Here is a 22043-nt window from a genome sequence, read left to right as displayed (position 1 = left end):
GAAGGAACTGCATGCATGGCATTAGAAGGAAACCCAAGAAAAGATGTTCCATTAATTTTACTTGTGTCAAAATATTTTCAAGATAACTTTAATTTTTACAGAAGAATTTAAGGGAAAAGTAGGAAGTTTGTTGAAGAAATAGATTTTTAAGGACATTGAACATGAAACGAGCACCATATTTCAGTAACCATTGAAAAGTTTCTCTCTTATTGGTGTCATCTAGCAAAGGACCCTCAACAGCCAGACAATCCCAGTGGTAGGACTACTGTTGGAACCCAGTGGCCTGATACTGTCTTCTTTTGTTTAGAGAGAGAGAGGAAGATGCGTTTAGAGAGAGGAGGATGGAGGAGTAGGGTATGCATCAGGGATCAGGCCATTTCTTATACCTCTCCCCCAAATTCAAAAGTCAGCCATTACATTGGATCATCTGCTAAGCACACAGGGAACTAGAGAAAGAAGTTTTAAGATTTCTTTCTGCTTTGAAAAAGTGCACACTTTCCTCGTTTGAATTATCCATTAATTTATACCTAAGATACAAGCTTGCAACATTTAGGTGAACATTAGGTTTCCCAATATTTTTAAAGGCTTCCCCAAACTCTTGGGAAGCAAATTTTTTCACAGTAAGAGTAGAAGTGCAAGCCCATGAGAGTTGGACCAACAGTTTAAAACCCTCTACATGGCTCAGGTCTTAGTGTATTGAAGAGATTTAATATAGTCTCCCATCTCTTGATGCATACAAAGAGGAATTTAAGAGGAATAAATGCAATAACTATCTGTAGTATTTAATAGCCTAGGAAGATGGGAAACAAATGTAAGAAAATACAGTAAAAAAAAAATGTGTCAAAAAGGAAAGATACTGTGGAGCATGGATTCCTGGAAGAAGGCATCTTCAGTCCTACCAGGATAAATGAGTTGAGGACACTTGTGATTAGGCTACCATAGAAACAACATGGCCATCCCCCTGCCCCTCCCCCATCCCCCCAAAAAAGAACAGCTAGAGTTCAGGTCTTACACCATTTGAAATCCAGTATATATATGTATTTTTTAATTGCAAAGAACTTGACATATGTGCAGAGATACTTTAAACATTGCCGGTAACCCTTTTTTGAAGGGTGGAGAGGGCTTCTTCATTGAACTGTGTTCCCATTTGTTTTCCTATCAGTTCACCTTTTAAACTAGAAAAGATGCTGCAAACCACTGCTGATAGCTTCTCACATGGACACAGCACCAGCATTACACAAACAACGACTGAATGAATGACCGTGTCTTGCTGATTCTTCCTCTGGACAGGCTCAGTGTGCTTCTTTGGACTGAATAGTTGTCTTCCTTCCGGCTTCCCTTCTTCCCTCCCTCCCTTCCTTCCTTCATTCCTTCCTTTGCTAAGGATTGAACTCAGAGCCTCGTGGATACTAGGCAAGCACTCTACCATTGAGCTACACCCCTAGTCCTGAATAGGTATGGTCTTATTGGAGAACAGTTTGTAAACATAAGGCCAGATTGTATTAGTTTCTATCCCAGAACTACTCTGTTCTTGTATAGTTCAGTGACTGGCTTTGCTAAGTCTTTATACAGTCTTAGACCACGGTCAATCACTTCAGATTTAACATCTTCCTAATGAATGATTCATGAGAAATGGCATCAATCCCATGCATAAGAGGTGGGTTGAAGTCCAGGTTATATACAGTGCCCTTAATAGGGATCCAATGATGGCTGAGACAGTCTTTAAGTGTTTCAAATGGATTTCTCAAAATCATCATTAGATCCAGGGCCTCTGCCTGTACTAATGTCCTCTGAACATAATCTATTAGCCAGTGCTGACTGCTCCTGGCATCTATCCATGACATCATTCAGCATGTGATCACAAGATCTGGAATCAAAAGATTTTCTCTAGGTACTGCTTTGCCACATCACCAATTTTTGTGTTGGCTTTGAGGTTCTCCCACAAGAAGTGGCCTCTGGAGAGATGCTGAAGGCCTAAGTTTTGGGAGATCCTCTGGCACACAGTACCTGTTATGGTTTGAATATGAGGTGTTCCCCAAAAGCTCATGTGTGAGACAATGCAAGAAGGTTCAGAGGAGAAATGATTGGGTTGTGGCAATCTGAAGCCAATCAGTGAATTAATCCCCTGATAGGGATTAACTGGGTGGTAACTGAAGTGGTAGGGTGTGGCTGGAGGAGGTGGGAATTGGGAGCATGTCTTTGGGATATATCTGGCAAGTGGAGCTCTCTCCCTCTGCGTCCTGATCATCATGTGACTGCTTCCCTCTGCCACACTCTCCTGCCATGCTGTTCTGCCTCACTTGAGCGCTGAGGAATGGAGCCTGCTTCTATGGACGAAGACCTCTGAAACCACAAGCCCTCAAATAAACTTTTCTTCCCTACAATTGTGCTGGTCAGGTCTTTTAGTCACAGCAGTGAAAAAGCTGACCCATTCCTTGATCTGTGGCCTGAGGATGACCATGTTCTGGAGTTTGAAAGCCATATCCTTTGAGAGAAGGGAGGCGGCCAAGCAGGCAGCACAGTGACCGGAAGTGTTTCTTGCCCTCTGTCTCTGGCACCTCTGCTTACGTGGGCTCTTGGCTGTTGTCCCTACAGGAGAAAGGAGGGACTTTATCCATCTTCGCATTTGAACTGGTCACTTTTCCTATTAGATCCCATATTCTACTCTGCTCTAATCCCTGTGTTTTTCTATTTGCTTGTTTCTTTTTTGTAAAGTCAGTTTGTCTCCATCTGGCCAACATGGGGCATTCAGTCTGAATCTCATGGAAAACCATTGTCCTCTCACTTCCCTGGCTGACAGACGTGTTTCCTAGTCTTTACCCTTTGCCCCTTTACTCCACCCTTCCTCGGCCATAGGTTTGCTGAAGCAAGTCACAGAAAAGCAATGTAAAATCAGCCAGCTGTAGCTTCTCAGTGTGTTTCTACAACCTGATGCTTAAAACCATTTCATACTTTTATTCCTACTTTTAATTATGACTGTCCCAAATCTTGCCCATTATGTTCAAGAGTCTCATCTTCTTGTTCCAATCACATCTCCTATATCATTAAATATTCATCTAAACTCAATGCTCTTTGTCTAGCTGTATCTGCCAATTTATTCATTTATAATAAATATGTATTAACATATATTATGAAGACCAATTGTTTTACTTTCTGGCAAAAAAAAAAATTCATCCAGTAAAATTCTTTCTACCTCATATATCTATCCATGCTCCCTTGCTTTGGCCTTGGACCGGATTTGTCCTTCTAGGTAGTAAGGCCAATTACTCCATTTTTGTTCTCTGTCCCAATATTTCTTCACTGAGTAGTTATCTACTGCTTTACAACCATCCCTGCCCATCTTCACTGGTTTCTTCTGTTTTAATAATTATAAGAGTTGCTAACTCTAATTGAGGGTTTAATATGAACCAGACCTGAACTAAGTGCTTTATCTGCACAATCACATTTAATTCCTTCTGTGACCTAATAAAGAAGGAATGATAAGGAGATCTGGGACAAAGTGTTTAGGTAAGTGTTCCAAATAACATAGCTGTTAAGTTGTTGATTTCAGATTGGGTCACAGAAAATTTAATTTCTTTTTTGTAAATTTTATTCTAATTTGTTATATATGACAGCAGAATGCATTTCAATTTATATTACACATATATAGCATAATTTTTCATATCTCTGGTTGTACATAATGTAGAATCACACCACTTGTGTCTTCATATATATACTTAGAGTAATGATGTCCATCTTATTCCACTACTTTTCCTACCTGCATTCCCCCTCCCTTCTCCTCTCTCCCCTTTGCCATATCTAGAGTACGTCCATTCCTTCCATACTCCCCCCATCCTATGAATCAGCATTCTTATATCAGAGAAAACACCTTTGGCATTTGGTCTTTTGGGATTTGCTTACTTCACTTAGCATTATATTCTCCAACTGCATCCATTTACTTGCAAATGCCATGATTTTATTCTCTTATAATGCTGAGTAATATTCCATTGTGTATATATACCACATTTTCTTTATCCATTCATCTACTGAAGGGCATCAAGGTTGTTTCCACAGTTTAGCTATTGGGAATTGTGCTGCTGTAAATATTGATGTGACTGTGTCCTTGTAGTATGCTGTTTTTAAGTCTTTTGGATATAAACCAAGGAGTGGGATATCTGGATCAAATGGTGGTTCCATTCTCTGTTTTCCCAGGAATCTCCATAATGCTTTCCACATTGGCTGCACCAGTTTGCAGTCCCACCAGCAATGTATGAGTGTGCCTTTCCCCGACATCCTTGCTAACACTTATTGTTGTTTGTATTCTTAATAGTTGCCATTTTGACTGGAGTGAGATGAAATCTTATAGTAGTTTTGATTTGCATTTCTCTAATTGCTAGAGATGTTGAACATTTTTTCATATATTTGTTGATTCATTGTATATTATCTTCTGATAAGTGTCTGTTCAGTTTCCTGACCCATTTATTGATAGAGTTATTTATTTTTTTGATGTTAAGATTTTTGAGTTCTTTGTATATTCTAGAGATTAGTGCTCTATCTGATGTGCATGTGGTAAAAATTTGTTCCCAAAATGTAGGCTCTCTATTCACCTCACTGATTGTTTCTTTTGCTTAGAAGAAGCTTTTTAGTTTGAATCCATTCCATTTATTGATTCTTGACTCAATTTTTGTGCTATAGGAGTCTTATTAAGGAAGTTGGGGCCTAATCCAACATGATGGAGATTTGGGCCTACTTTTTCTTCTATTAGGCATAGGGTCTCTGGTCTAATTCCTAGGTCCTTGATCCACTTTGAGTTGAGTTTTGTGCATGGTGAGAGATAGGGAGAGGTTTAATTTCATTTTGTTGGATATGAATTTCCAGTTTCCCCAGCACCATTTGTTGAAGAGCTATATTTGCTCCAATATATGTTTTTGGCACCTTTGTCTAATACAAGATAATTATGTGGGTTAGTCTCTGTATTCTCTATTCTGTACCATTGATCTACAAGTCTATTTTGGTGCCAATACCATGATTTTTTTTTTATTACTATTGCTCTATAGTATAGTTTAAGGTCTGGTATAGTGATGCCACCTGCTTCACTCTTCTTGCTAAGGATTGCTTTTGCTATCTGGGTCTCTTATTTTTTCCAGATGAATTTCATGACTGCTTTTTCTATTTCTATGAGAAACGTCATTGGGATTTGGATTGGAATTGCATTAAATCTGTATAGTGCTTTCGGTAGTATAGTCATTTTGACAATATTAATTCTGCCTATCCAAGAACAAGGAAGATATTTCCATCTTCTAAGGTTTTCTTTAGTTTCTTTCTTTAGCATTCTATAGTTTTCATTGTAGAGGTCTTTCACCTCTTTCGTTGATTCCCAAGTATTTTTTTTTTGAGGCTATTATAAATGGGTAGTTTTCCTCATTTCCCTTTCAGAGAATTTGTCACTGATATACATACAGAAATGCCTTTGATTTATGGATATTGATTTTATATCCTGCTACTTTGTTGAATTCATTTACTAGATTCTAGAAGTTTTCTGGTGGAATTTTTTGAGTCTTCTAGGAATAGAATAATGTCATTGGCAAATAGTGTTAATTTGAGTTCTTCTTTTCCTATCTGTATCCCTTTAATTTCTTTTGTCTGTCAAATTGCTCTGGCTAGTGTTTCAAGAACTGTCTTAAATAGAAGTGGTGAAAGAGGGCATCCTTGTCTTGTTCCAGTGTTTAGAGGGAATGCTTTCAATTTTTCTCCATTTAGAATGATGTTGGCCTGGGGCTTATCATAGACAGCTTTTACAATGTTGAGACATGTTCCTGTTATCCCTAGTTTTTCTAGTGTTTTGAATATGAAGGGATACTGTATTTTGTTCAATGCGTTTTTTTTTATCTATTGAGATGATCATATGATTCTTGTCTTTAAGTCTATTGATGTGATGAATCATATTTATTGATTTCCGTATGTTGAACCAACCTTGCATCAGAAAATTTAATTTCAGAACTTGTATTTATAAATACATGACAACACACAGCATTTTGCTCTCAAAATGTGCAAAATGTTGACTATACCCTGTGTAATCACTAGCTTTCACTAGGAGCTTTCCTTGCCAAACTTACCAGAGAGTCCTCTCCAATCACAGTTTCTAAATCTTCATAGACAGTGTACTGAAGCTCCTGTATTCTGCTTTGTGCCCTGTCACTGTATGAAAACTAGAAAACTGATCACTGGGTAGCCATTAATTTTCAAATCTAAGCCTATGTTTCTACTTGAAACTTCCCTTCTTGACCTCTGGGTCAAACCTTTTTCAGGTTTCTCTTGAAGCCACAACTTTTTACCTCTTAACAGATATTGCTAATCCTAGGTTAGTCTCAAGAAAGTATCTAGATATGTAACTGAGCTCCAGCAGGCCAATGCTGAGGAGGACTGATCAATATCTTGAGAGTGTAGACTGTAGCTTAACGTTGGGTGCAAGTCTCAAAACCAAAGTCCCGCACCCAGAAGATGTTTTTTTTTTTTTTTTTTCTGGTTGATTTTTAAAGCTGAAATAATTGCAGGCAGAATATATGCATTCTGCAGTTATTCCCCTTAGTTTGGTCACTGACACTGTGTATGGCTTAGATATTAGGTGTCTCCTGAAAACTCATGTGTGAAGCAATGCAAGAAGGTTTAGAGAAATGATTAGATTATGACAGCCTTAACCCAATCAGTGGATTAGTCCCCTGATGAGAATTAATTGAGAGGTAGCTGAAGGCAGGTAGGGTATGGCTGGAAGAGGTGGGTCATTGGAGGCTTGCCTTTGGGGTATATATTTTGTATCTGGCAGTTGCATTTTCTCTCTGCTTCCTTGATCATCATGCGAGTGGCCTCCATCTGCCAAACTCTTCTACCCTGTTGTTCTGCATCACCTTGAGCCTGGAGGAATGGAGCCAGCTATCTACGGATAATTGAATCCATGAGCCCCCAAATAAACTTTTCCTCCTCTAAAGTTGTTCTTGTTGGGTCTTTTAGCCACAGCAGCAAAAAAGCTGACTAAAACACCCCATCATTTAGGAGCTGTGTGACAGTGGGCAAAAAAGATAATCTTAGTTTAATTTGTGCAAAATGAGTCTAATAACACTACTTATGTTACAAGGTTGTTGTGAGGGTTAAGTGAAATTACTCACCTCAATAAATGTGTGTTCCCCTTATAATTTGCTTGTTTACTTGTCAAACACACATTAAATGCCTGCATAATGTCAGGCACTGTGCAGGATGCTGGGGGAAACGATGATGAATAAGTACAGACACAATTCTTGTCCTCATGTAAACTGGTGTCTAATTGTAGAGATTGCTGTTAATAACACGTCTTAGTCCAGCTGCTATGACAGACATGCACTGGGTAATTTATAATGAATAGGAATATGTTGGCTCATTGTTCTAAGGCTGGGGTGTCCAAGATTGAGGCTGCCATCTGGTGAAGACATTCTTGATGCATCATTCCAAGGTGGAAGGGCAAAGAGAGAACAAGAGGGACACAAATGTATCCTTTTACAAGGAACCCACTCCTGTGATAACAAACCCATTCCTAAGATAATGCATAAGCCATTCATGAGGGCAGTGTGTCCCCATGATTCAACACCTCCCTTTAGGTCCTACCACTCAATACCATCATATTGTGGATAAAACTTCCAATGTATGAACTCTGGGGGACATAGTCAAACCATAGAAAGCACAAATACCATTACTTACTTGCATCAAGGCCGTGGATAAGGGAGTGGTAGGTTATATAGTTGGAAAGACATGAGATTTTAAGTAATCATGTGTATCTATTTGAGAACAGCATTTCCAGCACCTTCAACATTTATCATTTCTTTGTGCTGAACCTTTGAACTCCTCTCTTGTAGTTGTTTGTAAAATATATGACAAATTATTGTAAACTATAGTCACCCCACTGTGCTGTACAAAATTTGATCTTACTACTCCTAGGCCACCAGTATGTTGAATTTCCTGTCTGTTGTCAATGGTTTTCTAACATTTTCTAACATTCCCTGCTGGAAATTGAGAGTTCATAACAGCATAGAATCTTGCTGTTGGTGCAATTCCTGTCAACTTACTTGCATGTTTCAATGATCCAGGAAGATACTTTATTTATTTATTTATTTATTTAGTTAGTTAGTTAGTTATTGGTGCTGGATATTGAACCCGGGGCCTTGTATTAGTGTTCTATCACTGAGCTAGCCTCAGCCTCAACACTTAACTTTTCATAAACAGAAACTTTGTTTTTAGACTATAGGAAGCCCAGGAAAGATTAAACATAAAAGGTTAATATTTTAAGTAATAGTGCTTAAGTGGGATTGATAAAAACTTCAAAGCACCTGGTGATTCTCTCAGGATAGCTCTCCACCTTTCCCTCTTTGTCTTTTTAGTTAATTCTAGTAAAGATTTCAATGAATCCAAAGAAAGAAGTCTTGATCTTGGAGGTTGTAGTCCAGGTAGGCTACACAGATGACCAAAGTGAACAAGAAAACCGTTAAATACTGGTTATTTAGTTCCCATGGGGATGTGAACCAAGTGTTAGCAAAACTACACATTTTTAAAGAAAAAATGGAAAGTCAAATTAGTACATAAAATATTTACAAATTTGCATAAATAAATAACTGCAAGGCCACATGCTTTTCATGGTAGATCATCAGTTTCCTAATAAGTAACTATTAGTAGCTACTACTATTATTAATAAAGCTACAATTAAATTTTCACTGGTTTCTGATGAAAATTTTAAAGAGAAACAGTCAAGGGTGATGCTACATATATGCAGTCCAACCATCTCAGGAGGCTGAGGTGGGAGGATCACTTGAGTCCACAAGTTTAAGACCAGCCTTGGCAACACAGTGAGACCCTGTCTCAACAATAACAAAAGGACAATGAAATGAATTTTTCTGTACAGATAAATTTACTCAATATAAAGGACTGACTCTTCCCATGATTATATCATCTCTGTGTATTTTATTAAAACATCCTGTTCTATTTATTTATATTTTTTTCTGCCATGCTAGGCATTGAAGCCAGTGCCTTGTGCATGCCAGGCAAGCACTTTACCACTGAGTTATATAGCCAGCCCTATTTTTATGTTTATGTTAAAATGTCTTTTGTGAAATGATATTATTAGTTCTGAAGCATTTAATTGGCAAAATTAAGAATTGAGAACTTTACATCATCTTGTTGCATTTAGTTTTGTTTTATTTGTTATTAAAATCCAAATGACTGGGCATTGCTATCAAGACCATAAAAATTCATTGAAAAATTTTAAGCACTATTTGTGTCAGGATAACCTTAGACTCCAGCAGTGATATGGAAGATGCATGGATTGTGATTCAAGTCTCGGAAGTCATAGAATGTGAAAAATCAAAGGAATTTTTGCCTTGTTATTTTATTTCATGTCCATGGGCACTAAGATACACTCAAGGAAAAGAATTATCCATGGTTACTTAGGGAGTTAGAACAGAGCCACAATTACATTCTGTTTTCCCAATACCAATACACAGTCTTTCAATTGTTCCAGTCCTGTCTGTGTCAGTCAGACAGTACTGAGACACTGATGTGTCCACCTGAATGGTGGGAAGACTTTGGGTAATGGAATAGGCGATTTGTATAATTGAGCATTTCTGTTAAAATTTTCAACCCATGTGTCATGCTTATTGCATTTTGGGGTACAGAAGTTTGTCTCATAATTGTTATAAGTTGATTTTCCTTTATTTTTTTTCTTTCATGAGTAGGCCTTTAGCTTTAAAAGTTTATTACAGGGCTGGGGATGTTGCTCAATGGTAGCATGCTTGCCTAGCATTTGTGAGGCCCTGATTTCTAACCCAAACACTGTTTAAAAAAAAAAAAAATATATATATATATATATATATATATATATATATATATATATAAAATATACAGACACACACATATGTGCATTTGTATGTGCTTATATAAAGTAACGTTTTATATAATATACATAGAAAGTAATACATAAATATAATAATATATAAAGTTATATATATGCATATATATTTATGTAAATATATATATATATATATAAAGTTATACATATGCATAATATATTGCACACATACATATATATTTGGCTATGTTAGAAACTGAGTTGCTTGGCAAATAGATCCATTCAAGTTTGTCACTGATCTGTTTTAACTTCTGCAGGTCTTATATACTCAACTATGCTTCAAAATTGTTTTCTTAGGATGGGAGGTGTAGCTCAGTGGTAGAGCACATGCTAGGTTCACATGAGTCTCTGGGTTCAATATCCAGCAACATATACACATATACATTTAGTTGGCAAAAATATAAAATATAAAATAAATCAAAAGCCAAAAACCCTCAAAACTACATTATTTACTGTGTTGTCTGTATGCATCCTGTTTTCCTGCTGGATGAATTGATTCCACATGGTTAAGAATAACATGGTTTATACTATCTTTTCCCTAGCACCTTTAACTAGTATACAACAGAGGTTCGTAAAACAAAGACTGACTTGAAAAGCAGTAATTCCTTCTATAAATTGAGCATTATCCCTGTGACAGATACATTGTATAAAAACAAAAAACTTATTTTATTATCTTTTTTTTAAACAAAGAATTTCTCCATAAAACCAGTCTAAAAATATTTTCTTTGCCTACTGCATGCCCCATGCTGTACTGAATACTGGGGATATGGTGGTGAATGGAATGGTCATAGCTCTGGTCCCCACAGGTTAATAGCTTAAGTTTCAATGCAGTGCTGCCTCAAAACTCTCTGATGTATGTTATTCTAAAACATAGGATTGTAAATAAGTGAGAGAAGAGATACAGTTATGTCAGAATCTGTGAAGGAGAAATAGCAGGGGCTAGGAGTCAGGAAAGACTTCTTGGATACAGTGAAAATTTTATGATGTGAAGGTTGAGTTAGGAGTTAGGTGAAGGCTGGGGGAGTGTTTGGGGCAGGACAGCAGGCAGGGAAGAGGCCCACAGGAAAGAGGTGAAACATGGGTTATTTGAAGAACAGAAGTCCAGAAGGGCTGGAGCAGAGGGGAAAGCTGGCAGGATGAGGCTAGCTAAGGACTTGCTGCCTGTAGTGCTGTGCAGAGCTCTTCATCATGCTTTTCAGGAACAGCCTCTAATCAGTTGTAGGTAACTATAGAAACTGGTATTTTTATATTATTTTATATTATTTGTCTTTTTCACTGTTCTGTGTTCCTTGAGCTCAGAGCCAGGTGATTCTTTTTATTTTATTTATTTTTTTCTTGTTCTTTTTCTTAGTGCTCCCTCTACTCCTTCCTCCCCTGTGCCTACTTCAGCTTTAGCAAGATCCTGCTTTTCTGCAGGACTATTTACTCATGACTACAATGTACAATTTCCTTACTGAGTTGGATTGGTAGAATTTCATTCATTTTTTCAGTCCTTTGTTCCCTATTTATCTAGCTTCATGTGCCAACCAATTTAGGAAAATGGAAGAAGTTCCTTGTGTGTGCTTACACATGTGCTAACTTAAGAAGAGGCACAGCTGAGACAAAAACAAAACAAAACAAAACAAACAAACAAAAAAACTAAACTAAACAAAGAAACAAACAAAAACTCATCTATTTGACAATATATTACAATTTGAAAACACTGCAAATTTAAGTGGTTACCTGATGATGTTTGTGTATGGGGTTAATTATGCTAATGTTTCAAGAACAGTTCCTCTGTTTTTCCACTCAGCCCATCTGCCAGGCGGCCTACCAGAATGACTTGGGTCAAGTGTGGCATTGGGTAAGAGAAGACAACTGCAACGTCAACATTCAAGATGGCTTCAATGGAGACACCCCCCTCATTTGTGCTTGCAGGCGAGGGCACGTGAGAATTGTTTCCTTCCTTTTAAGAAGGAATGCTAATGTCAACCTCAAAAACCAGGTGAGGCTGTGACATATGGTGGGAAATATAATTGTCACCATTCCGGTCTCTTCTAGGTGATGTCTTGTGAATGTAAATTTTTCATTGCTTATAGCTCCTTATTAACAATTTAACAATTCTTTTTTGCCTTACTTTAGAGAGACTGACACATACCAAGGACATTTTATTTGGCTAAAAAGCAAAATAAAATGTAGTTCAACCAGCAAGCATATTTTGTGATTAATTATGTCTTTGTACTTCTGAAGAGAAAGAGAATGGCTCACTCAGTTGTCTGGAGAGAGCTTCTTCCTTTCTTCTTCTCTTCTTCCCCATCCTCCATTTCCCCTCCCTGTCTTTTTTCTTCTCTCCTCTTGCTCACTCTTATATAAGTAATTGAAAATTTTTTTGGAAAAGAAATATTTATCTTGTGATGTTATTTTATTTGTTAGATTTTTACCTACTATGTTAATGCCCTGTTCTCCAAAAGACACTATAGTGTTCTTATAGAATGAAAGAATGCTATTGAGAAATTTGCTAAGGAGAAATAAGCTCATGACTTGAAGCTACTTGAGATCACACAGAAAATGTGCTTACAGCTGCAATGTTACTACCTTGGGGTCTTCAGGACCAAGGAAGAGCAGCATGTGTGTCTTACTGTCAGTATCCTTTTAGAACTTCTTCTGAACATCTAGCATCATCATATACTAAAGGCAACATTTAAATTAGACTAAATAAATATCTGCAGTCATTTTTTGCAATAATTATAAATGTCCTGAATCATATCATATGCATTCAATGAGAAAAGCAGCTCATAGGGACCCACTTGCCCCTTCCATATCAATTTAAAAGCTAGCTTATTGGGAGAAAGTAACAATGTGTTATCAGAAAATTGATCACTACAGGAGTTTCTTGCTTGTGCTTACCATTTTCTATTTTCTTTTTCTTTTTTTTTTGGCTTGGGTGTTCTTTTTAATTTTTAATTTTTCTTTCTTTCTTTTTTTTTTTTTTTTAGGTTCTGGGTATCCAATGCAGGGCTAGGCAAGTGCTCTAAGATGGAGTTACACTTCCAGTTCTGGGCTAGTTTAAAAGCAAGTCATGACTATGCTCTGTCTGATAGGCAGCTTAGTACAGTGTGGGACAGGATGTCCCTAGAACACAGTTGAAGGACCAGGTATATAAAGCTGTTTTGAGCAGTTCCACCCAAAGTCAGATTCTGTGAGTTTCTGTCCTCTTTCAAGAAGTGTGCTCACGGGGAAGCTGAGGGAGGGAGATATGTGACAGCTCAGGGTGGGCTGAGGGGGCACCCTTATCTCTGCTCTGTAAAGAAGAACCTCAGCCAGCCTGCTGGGGTCTGCTGGTATCATAAGTATGAAAAGGACTTCATGGCATATTTTAAACTAATAGACATTTTATCAGAAGAGTTTTGGTTTGTAATTTCTACTTTTTAAAATGTTTCTAATGGTGTTTTAGTGTTTAATATTTTTTATTTTCCCCAGATATTTAGTCTGTGTTCATTAATAGTGTAAACCAATACTTTTACATTTCTTAAGTCTGTTGATAAATTATTTTCAGAAGTACTAAACAAACAAAGATCTTAGTGATTGAGAAGCAGATGCCTATAGAAAACACTGGTTCTATGGAAAACAGATTGAATTAAATTAAAACATAAAGATACTTTTTTGGTCTGCAAATTAATCAGGATTTAAAAATAAAATCAAATGTTGACCAGAGAGAAAGTTTAAATTATTATTATCTTATTGGAGCACAATTTGGCAGTACACAATACCTTTCATGCTAAGGAGTCATTGGAAACTTATGCAAAAGATGAATTAGAATCGTTGACAAAGATTTGTGAATGAGGATATCCAGGCAATGATATTTATAAAAATAAGAAATTAAAAACTTGAAATGTCCAATAGATAGAGGGTTTGCCTAAATCAATTAGAAAAGCTCCATTCAGTAGGAAGCCATGCAGTCCTTAGCTCCTCTTCCAATAGGGGATTAATATCTAAGATATATAAAGAACTCAAATAGCTTAACACCAAACAAACAAATTAAAAACAAAAAAAGCAAAAACAACACCCTAATAACCCAATTGATAAATGGGCAAAAGATATAAATAGATGAAATACAAATGGTCAACAAATATATAAAAATATATTTATAAAAATATGTATATAAAATATATACAAATATATAAAAACATGTTCAGCATTCTTTGCAATCAAAGAAATGCAAATCAAAACTGCATTGCTATTTCATCTCACTCCTATTGAAATGGCATTCATCAAGAATACAAATAACAATTGCTGGTGAGGATATAGGGGAAAGGTTCACTTAGCCATTGTTGGTGGGACTGTAAATTAGTACAACCATTTTGGAAAGCAGTATGGAGATTCCTCAAAAGATTAGGAATATTACTGCTACAGGACCCAATTATCCCATTCCTCAGTGGTTATCCAAAAGAACTCAAATCAGCATACTATAATGATACAGATACATCAATGTTTATAGCAGAGCAATTCACAGTACCAAGTTATGGAATCAGGCTAGGTGCCCATCAATAGATGAGTGGATAAATAAAATGTGATCTATATAATGGAGTCCTAACTAAGAATGAAATTGTATCATTTGATGGCACTGGAGAGTCTCATGTTAAGTGAAATATGCCAGACTCAGAAATAAACCAGACTTAAAGGCTGAATGTTTTCTCTGATGTGAAAGTTAGATGGGGGGAAAAAAGACAAAAAAGGGGGGATCTTGTGAAAGTAGAAGAGAGATCAGTAGAGTAGAGGTTGGAGGCCAAGGAGGATGGAGGAGAAGAGGGAAAAGGAAAGAACTGGGGAATGAGGTTGAACTAATTATGCTGTGTACATGTATGAATATATCCCAATGAATTCCACTTTCATCTATAACTATAACACACCAATAAAAAAATAAATATGTAGAAGGAAGACCAATAGAGTAGAGGCAGGAGATCAGAGGAAGGGAGGAAGAGAGGAAATGAGGAAGTACTGGGGATTGAAATGGAGTAAATAATGTCTTATGAATTTATGAATCTGTCAAAATGAGCTCCACTAATATGTATACGTATGACATACTAATAAAAACATGAGCAGTCAGTCAATCCTTGCAAACATGTAATTAAAAATATTAATGGCATGGAAAATGTACATATTCTAAATGTGCATCTCTAAACTGGAAAGAAGCAAGATATGATTTTGAATATGCAATATGATTCTATGTTTTAAAATTCTATGTGTATGGAATTGACAACAACCTTGATAGAATATAGCATCATGTCAAGAATTAACTCTGTACTATTTGATAATGCATAATTCTGAATTCTATCATTCTAATCTTCTTTACTCTCCAGAATGTTTACAGGTAGCATGTATACCTTAATAATTAGGAAAACAAGAGTTTTTATTTAAGAATAGAGCTACCTCCAAGTAGAAACTCACTTCTCTTTTCTCTCCTACATTCCCTTTCCTTTTATTGATTTGAATAGTGTTCCAATTATACCATAGCTTTTTCGCATTATACTTATTTGCACATCTTTCTGGCCACCTTTGATTATGAGCCCCTGAGAGTTCACATTCTATATACCACCCCTCAAAGCTTAAGTCCACCACCTGATAAATCTTGATATATTCAAATAATTAAGTTATGTGCATTCTTGTCTGTGTTCATGAGGGAACACGGAAAAATTGAAATGAGGTTAAGATTTTCCTGTAAACATATCATTAAATGAACAATTGTCCACCATAGTTGATTAAGGATAACTATGGCATTACATACTAAGTTCAGTCCTATATTTGTATCTCAATATATTTGTCCCTCAAAAACTAAAATGAATGTGAAAATCTAGACTTCAATGGTTTCTAAAATGCATCTTCACCTCTGTTGTTTGTTGTTGATCTTTGTCTTTCCTTTAGATTGGACTGTTCAATATTCTGGTCAATGGAAATCCAAGTTTATTAATCAGACAAGCCCTACAGAAAGAAATGCCCTGAGTACCATAAAAATAAAAAGCATGAACTTTTTGATGTAGTAATATGCAAATATGAAAAGTGAAATGAAGAGTTCTTTTCTTAATTGTAGAAAGAGAGAACCTGCTTGCATTATGCTGTGAAGAAAAGATTTACCTTCTTTGATTATCTGCTCATTGTCCTCTTGATGCCTGTCCTGCTTATTGGGTATTTTCTCATGGTGAGTACACTTATTAGGGTACAGGAAAAATGAATAGGAGAACTATGCACGATTTGCAAGTTTTGCTAGGCCAGTAAGATATTGTAAAGAAATAACAAAATAAGCTATTGGTTTGTACATGTGCTCCTTGACGTTTGATGATGTTACATCCCAATAAACCTCTCAAAGATAAAAACATTATAAGCAGAAAATACATTTAATATACCTCACCTACCAAACATCACATTTTAACCACACCGTACTCTGTAGAGTACGGGTCCTTGGACCCCTGTGACCGTGTGGCTGAGTGGCGGCTGTACCTTGCTGTTACTGCTCAGCATCATCAGAGGGTATCATGTGCATATCACCAGCCCAGGAAAAGATCAAGATTCAGAATTCAAAGTGTGGTTTCCTCTGAATGCCCATCATTTTCCCACCATCATAAAGTTGAAAAATCCTAAGTTGAACCACTGTGAGTTTTGTAGAATACCAAGCGTATTCTACGAAAACCATTTCCAATATTCATGCAATGCTAACTATGTAAAGTGAGAGAAGGTAGCAAAAACAGTAGACCAATGGTAAAATAGTCTGTGAAAGATTTATCTATAAAAATAATTTAATCTTGACTTAGTTTTATGTTTTATCTGAAGGAACTACAAAATTCTGAAAATTTAGGGGAAAAATCCTATTCCTACTACTCTCTTTCTCTCTCAGTGGAATTTATATTTTTGCACATCTCTTTATGAACTACTGACATTTAAGGACACATCCTGGTGATGAGATAGAAGACAGTTCCTAAGGGATTTGCACCAAGGAGCCGACAAACACAGAAGATATTTATGGGGAATTTGAAGCCCATCTTTTACCTTGATGTATTGAATCATGTTTAAATGGGAATATATAGTTGGTGTAGGAATGTATTCATATTATGAGAAGAAGATGGAGTTTGAGGGTTTTTGTTTTACCTTCAAATATGGTGACAGCTGTGCACTGATTCTCCACCCCCAAACCCCCACCCCTGCTTCTCTTGTAGCCAGTTCCACCTTTGAGAGATGACTCAAAAGATACATCATTTATTCCAATTAAATAACCACCTTTCCCCCCTTTCTGTAGCTAATTGACCTCAAACCTCCCTCAGTTTTCCCTTTTAACAAAAGCTCCAGTATAAATTCAGTCAGTTGAAAGTGTTATTATTTCTTCAGATACTGAATGTTGCAGAATTTGAGGAACTGTAATTAAATATGAAAATGTTGGTTTTGATCTTTTAATTTATGGGAGAGGGAAAATTTTAATTCACTAATAAATTATCTGCTTATATCCTTAAAAATGTTTTGAGAAATTCACTGTGTATTCAGCACACGTCATTGGAATATTTGTCATTTGGGGTCAGAAGTAATTTGTTGACTTTTTCAGAGGTTCTGAAGAAAAACATCACAACTACGGGCAAGGCCCATTTGGAATTTGTTGACACATAGCTCTGCTTTTTAAGATGGTCCAATGTTTAGAAGCTGGAGAGGCCTAGGCAAAAATATAGATTGCAATGAACAGCCTGGCTTCAATTGCTCACATACACTATTTATTAATGGAGCCTGACATTGTAAATTTGTGATGCATAAGGAATAAGTGATGTGAGAGGCAAGTATAGGGGAAAGGATCAGAAAGGATCTAGTCACTTCAAAGAAAGGTAGGAGAAAAAAAGGCAGTTGAGCAGGTGACACAGGAAGGAAGAAGGAGGAGAGAAGACAACTGGATAGCTCCAGATGACAAAGGGCTGATGCCTTATGTGTAGAGAGAGCTGTGCTTTCTCAGATGAACCTCTGTAGTGGGAAGGCTCTGTCAGGTAGTCAGAACCTTGAGGGACCAAAAAGGAAAAGTGAGTTTCTGAGGAACTTTGTTGGTTTCACTCATTTGTTCTATCATTCAACCTGTATTTTCATGGATCTGTTATGAACCAGACACTGTACAAGGATTAGTGATACCATGATGAACTAAACAGGCATAGCTGTTGACCTCGTGAGCATTAGAGGATGGTGGGGAGTCATTAATCAAATGACAAACACAAGAGAAATCGCCATGAAACAGGTGATACAGAGAAGTGATTGGTGTTGAGGGCCTAGAAGAAAAGGATTTCTTCACCTGGTCAGTTAAGTCCAGGAAGTCTGACACTGGGAAGCAGCAAGGAAAATAGAGGCTCTAAGTTCCTGGAGGAAGAGGAACATGGGCTGAGATATGAAGGATGAATTTGCAAAGCAAAAACGGGAGGTAGGAAGCTTCCAGGTAGAAGGAACATCTGTGCAATAATGCCAGAGGGAGCCTGGTGGGAATGGAGGACTTAACAACAAGCTAGTGTAGCTAACGCAGGGTGATCCAGGAGGTAGCTCTTGTGAGAGAGGATTAGAGCAGTAAGCCCTAGAGGGATCATGTTGAATAGCTTAGATTTGTCTTCAGAATGATGAGAAGCTATGAAGAGTTATGAATCAGGAAGGAAAATATAGAAAACTGATCCCATCCTCAGCAAGAGATAGTAGGTCTGGGTGAGGGTTGAGAATGTACATTTCAAACAAGTGCCTGGGTGCTGAGATTGCCCTTCCAAGAGCACAACCTGATATGTCTTCAAGGATTTTAAGATGAGAGATGTTTAGGAGTGTTGAGATTCAGATGAAGCCAATTGATTACAATAGTCTCAGACACAAGATGAAGAAAATGTTTGTCAAACCACTTCTCTTGCACTTACTGTTTGTTACAACAGGTATCGAAGACAAAGCAGAATGAGGTTCTTGTGCGAATGCTCCTTAATGCTGGCGTCCAAGTCGATGCTAAAGACTGTGTAAGTTTATATTTTTAGCCATTCCAAAATAATGTTCATTTAGTTTTCTTTTTACTCACTGCCAGTCGTGCAACTTTGAGGTTATTTATATTCTTCCACTAAACTCATGAGTACAGAATCTTTATTGATTGCAGAACATCTTTAAAAGAACTGGTTTTGACATTGGTAAGAAATAAAGATAAGGAAGACTTTGATAACAACACCATCCTCAGTGCTTAAATTGGAGTCAGAATGCCACTGTGTGAATAGGCCTGCCACTTTTTACTTAGGTGGGTGGCCAATTATAAATTTATTACCTAGTAAGTGCTCACTGGGTGTTAACAGCTGCTTCTTCAGCCAAGAGCCTTTAAGAGAGGCCCCTTTTATAAATGAAAGTTCAAGAAGGGCAAAGATCAAAGAAAATCCAAGTGATGTTATGAGCCACAATAACATTTGTCTGTAGCAGCATCCGCTGACTTCTTCCCATAAGGATGTGTAAGGTTTTGTTTTGACTTTTTATCCTTGCACCTCTGTACTCACCTTCTTCCCTTAAATGCTAATAGTGGATCAAACATTTTTTGTATGGTGTTTTATTTGCTTAAATTAATTGGATAAAATTTTAGGTTTCTAGTGTTATATTAAGAAAAGCAAGTTGAAATTTGATTACAGAAAACAGTGTTCTATTTTTGACAGTCTCTGTGTATTACCATTGTTCTATGAGAAAAAAAAATATGTCTTTATCCCTGTTTCTATTAATTCTTTGCATTATTTTAGTTTTTGTTAAATTTGAAGAAGGCTTAAATGGAAATAATTTTTGTGTGGGTAAGACAGTGCAAGCTTGCATGAGAGAGCACAGGACAATAAGTTGATGTAATCTATGTCTTTTAATTCAAATAGAATTTAAAAATTAATTTGTATAGACTACTATTATGCATCCTATTCTCCTAAACAGCTTTGAAGTTTATTAAAATAGGAGATTATTAAAGGTTACGTTGGAGGTTTTTGAAGGTTTTTGTTGATCTTTTCATTTGAATGCAAAAGATTTAAAATTTGTGCCTGTGGTCAAAATTTCTCTCCAGATATTTTTCTAATTATTTATGTCTTTATCTATCTCTAGACAGAGATATTATATTCCTAAGCACACATGTGTCGTGTGCATGCACACAGGCACCATCTTTTTCCACCAAACATGTGATCCAAGTTCTAACTCAAAAAAAATCTAGGTTTTATTTTGTTTGTTTGTTTTTGTGGTGCTGGGGATTGAATCCAGGGCTTTCTGCATGGTAGCAAGCACTCTATTGCTGAAGCACATTCCTAGTCCCAAGGAAGTATTTTATATTTTTAGCTAATTAGACTCACTTTATTTCACATGGAAAATTCCAGAGTCCTTCTTCCATTCATCATGCCATCACTTGATAAAAATCAATGATTGTAACATAATTTCCTATGATCTCAGAATAATTTCCAGGGAATAAGGTCTAGAATTAATTCTATTGGTTTTAACAGTTGAGGATATTGTTTTCTCTTACCAAAACTATGGTTTCTTGGCTACTTTTTGAAAGGCAAATTTTGAACACAAATTCCCCCGTTATAAAATATTTTTAACTTGTGGTTAGTGTTTTAAATTGGTACCAACAGAGTATGACTGCTAATTTATAGTACAAAATATGAACTATAGCAAACTAAGTGTGGACTTGTACATCAAACTCCTAAGATCTTATACATATTCTGTAGTGATATGAGCAGCTACCTTCTTCTGACTGAGGATTTTGATTGAAAACCATAAAGGATAGTATTTACAAAAAGGTCCATGGGGAAACTCTCTAAGGGAAAAGATGGTAAAATTATCAGGGTAGTGCTTGCCCAGATATATAAAATTCCACAAAGAAATGTTGGTATAATTAAGCATCATATATTATTATAAATATATCTTATATGTTATCATAGTTACATTCTATAATTTGTAATGGAAAATGAGGAGTGAAGATATTGATGGCATATAGGATACTAATGTACATCTGGAGGGAGAGGAGAAAACTTTTCAGTACAAGATGGTTTGCAATCTGTTCTGCTTAGTCGCACATTACCAAATGTGAATAGTTGCCAAAGAAACATGTGCTAAAGTTTTTGGAAAGCCTGGTTGATGAGCTGCAATGTTGGCCCTTTGTGTTTCAGTATGGCTGCACTGCATTACATTATGCCTGCAAAATGAAAAACCAGACTCTCATCCCTCTGCTCCTGGAAGCCGGTGCAAACCCCATGATAAAGGACAAGGTAAGGATCTGCAAACCTGAGTCTGAAGTTCCCCCTAGCAGCATAATCTTCTAATCCAGGTCTTGTGTTGAAGGAAATCAACCTCCTTTCATGTGAATAATGCTAAAATTAACCATTCTAAGGAAGAAAGGAGCTAGGCCACTCCTTTTAAAACTGAACGACCTTTAAAGGCCTTGCCAAGCCTGAGGCTCAGTCTAATCTGTTTATATTTGCATTGACATTTTATTCTATTGGAAATAAATAATTGAAGTTTCTTTTTCTCCTCAGAATGGTGAGAGCTCACTGGATATTGCACAGAGACTAAAATTTTCCCAGATTGAATTCATGCTAAGGAAAGCATTATAATCCTGTGACCTCAGAGATAGAGATACCAACAAAGTTAAAGGACTGCATTCTGTCTCCATCTTGGACTACTGGTCTGTGCCATTCCACCTGGGTACCTGGACTTAATGGGACAACGATGGCTGCCATAGTTAATGTTTTTGAAGAGCCTTTCATTTATAATATTTTTTACTCAGCAGAGTATACCATGGCCACCATCCTTCTAGGGAAAACATTAAAGTTGTTGGTGTCTCCAATTCTGCCCCAAACTGATATTTCAAACTCAGTTTCTCCTGAGGAAGATCATCAGTGTTATTTGAGGTAGAGTTCTCTCCTCCCAGTTGTGTCAGGCTTGTGAAGAATCTATCCTGTCTATCTCATGCAATAAGAGACAAATTGTTCCTCTCAGGGTCCTTTAACTACCAAGAGGAAGAATCAAAGTATGTACATTTGTATAGAACCGTGTAAATGTGTGTGTGTGTGTGTGTGTGTGTGTGTGTGTGTGTGGCGGGGCAGTTTAGAGAGTCCAGTGTAAACATTCCTTGGATCAAAACAACTTCAATAAAAATACCTCTCAGTTGTCA

At 36.7% G+C, this 22043-nt stretch overlaps 1 protein-coding gene and 1 pseudogene across 1 annotated transcript in view; one reads left to right on the top strand and one right to left on the bottom strand.

The window, feature by feature from the left end:
- The window catches only part of Ankrd22 (ankyrin repeat domain 22), a 35622-nt gene extending 13579 nt beyond the window's left edge, over nt 1-22043 (top strand). Inside the window, exons 2-6 of the mRNA XM_046456793.1 lie at nt 11697-11888; nt 15972-16079; nt 18808-18885; nt 21040-21138; nt 21406-22043. Coding sequence (XP_046312749.1) covers nt 11697-11888; nt 15972-16079; nt 18808-18885; nt 21040-21138; nt 21406-21483 — 555 coding nt within the window. The 3' untranslated portion in view covers nt 21484-22043. The remainder of the gene's footprint in view (nt 1-11696; nt 11889-15971; nt 16080-18807; nt 18886-21039; nt 21139-21405) is intronic.
- On the bottom strand, nt 1442-2618 carry LOC124101081 (adenylate kinase 4, mitochondrial-like; annotated as a pseudogene).

This window comes from Marmota monax, unplaced genomic scaffold (assembly GCF_021218885.2).
Source record: "Marmota monax isolate L192 unplaced genomic scaffold, Marmota_monax_Labrador192_F-V1.1 WCK01_AAM20220418_F8-fsc00166, whole genome shotgun sequence".
Lineage (NCBI taxonomy): Eukaryota > Metazoa > Chordata > Mammalia > Rodentia > Sciuridae > Marmota > Marmota monax.
The sequence above is the reverse complement of the archived record's forward strand: the minus strand, read 5'-3'. Positions and strand labels throughout refer to the sequence as shown.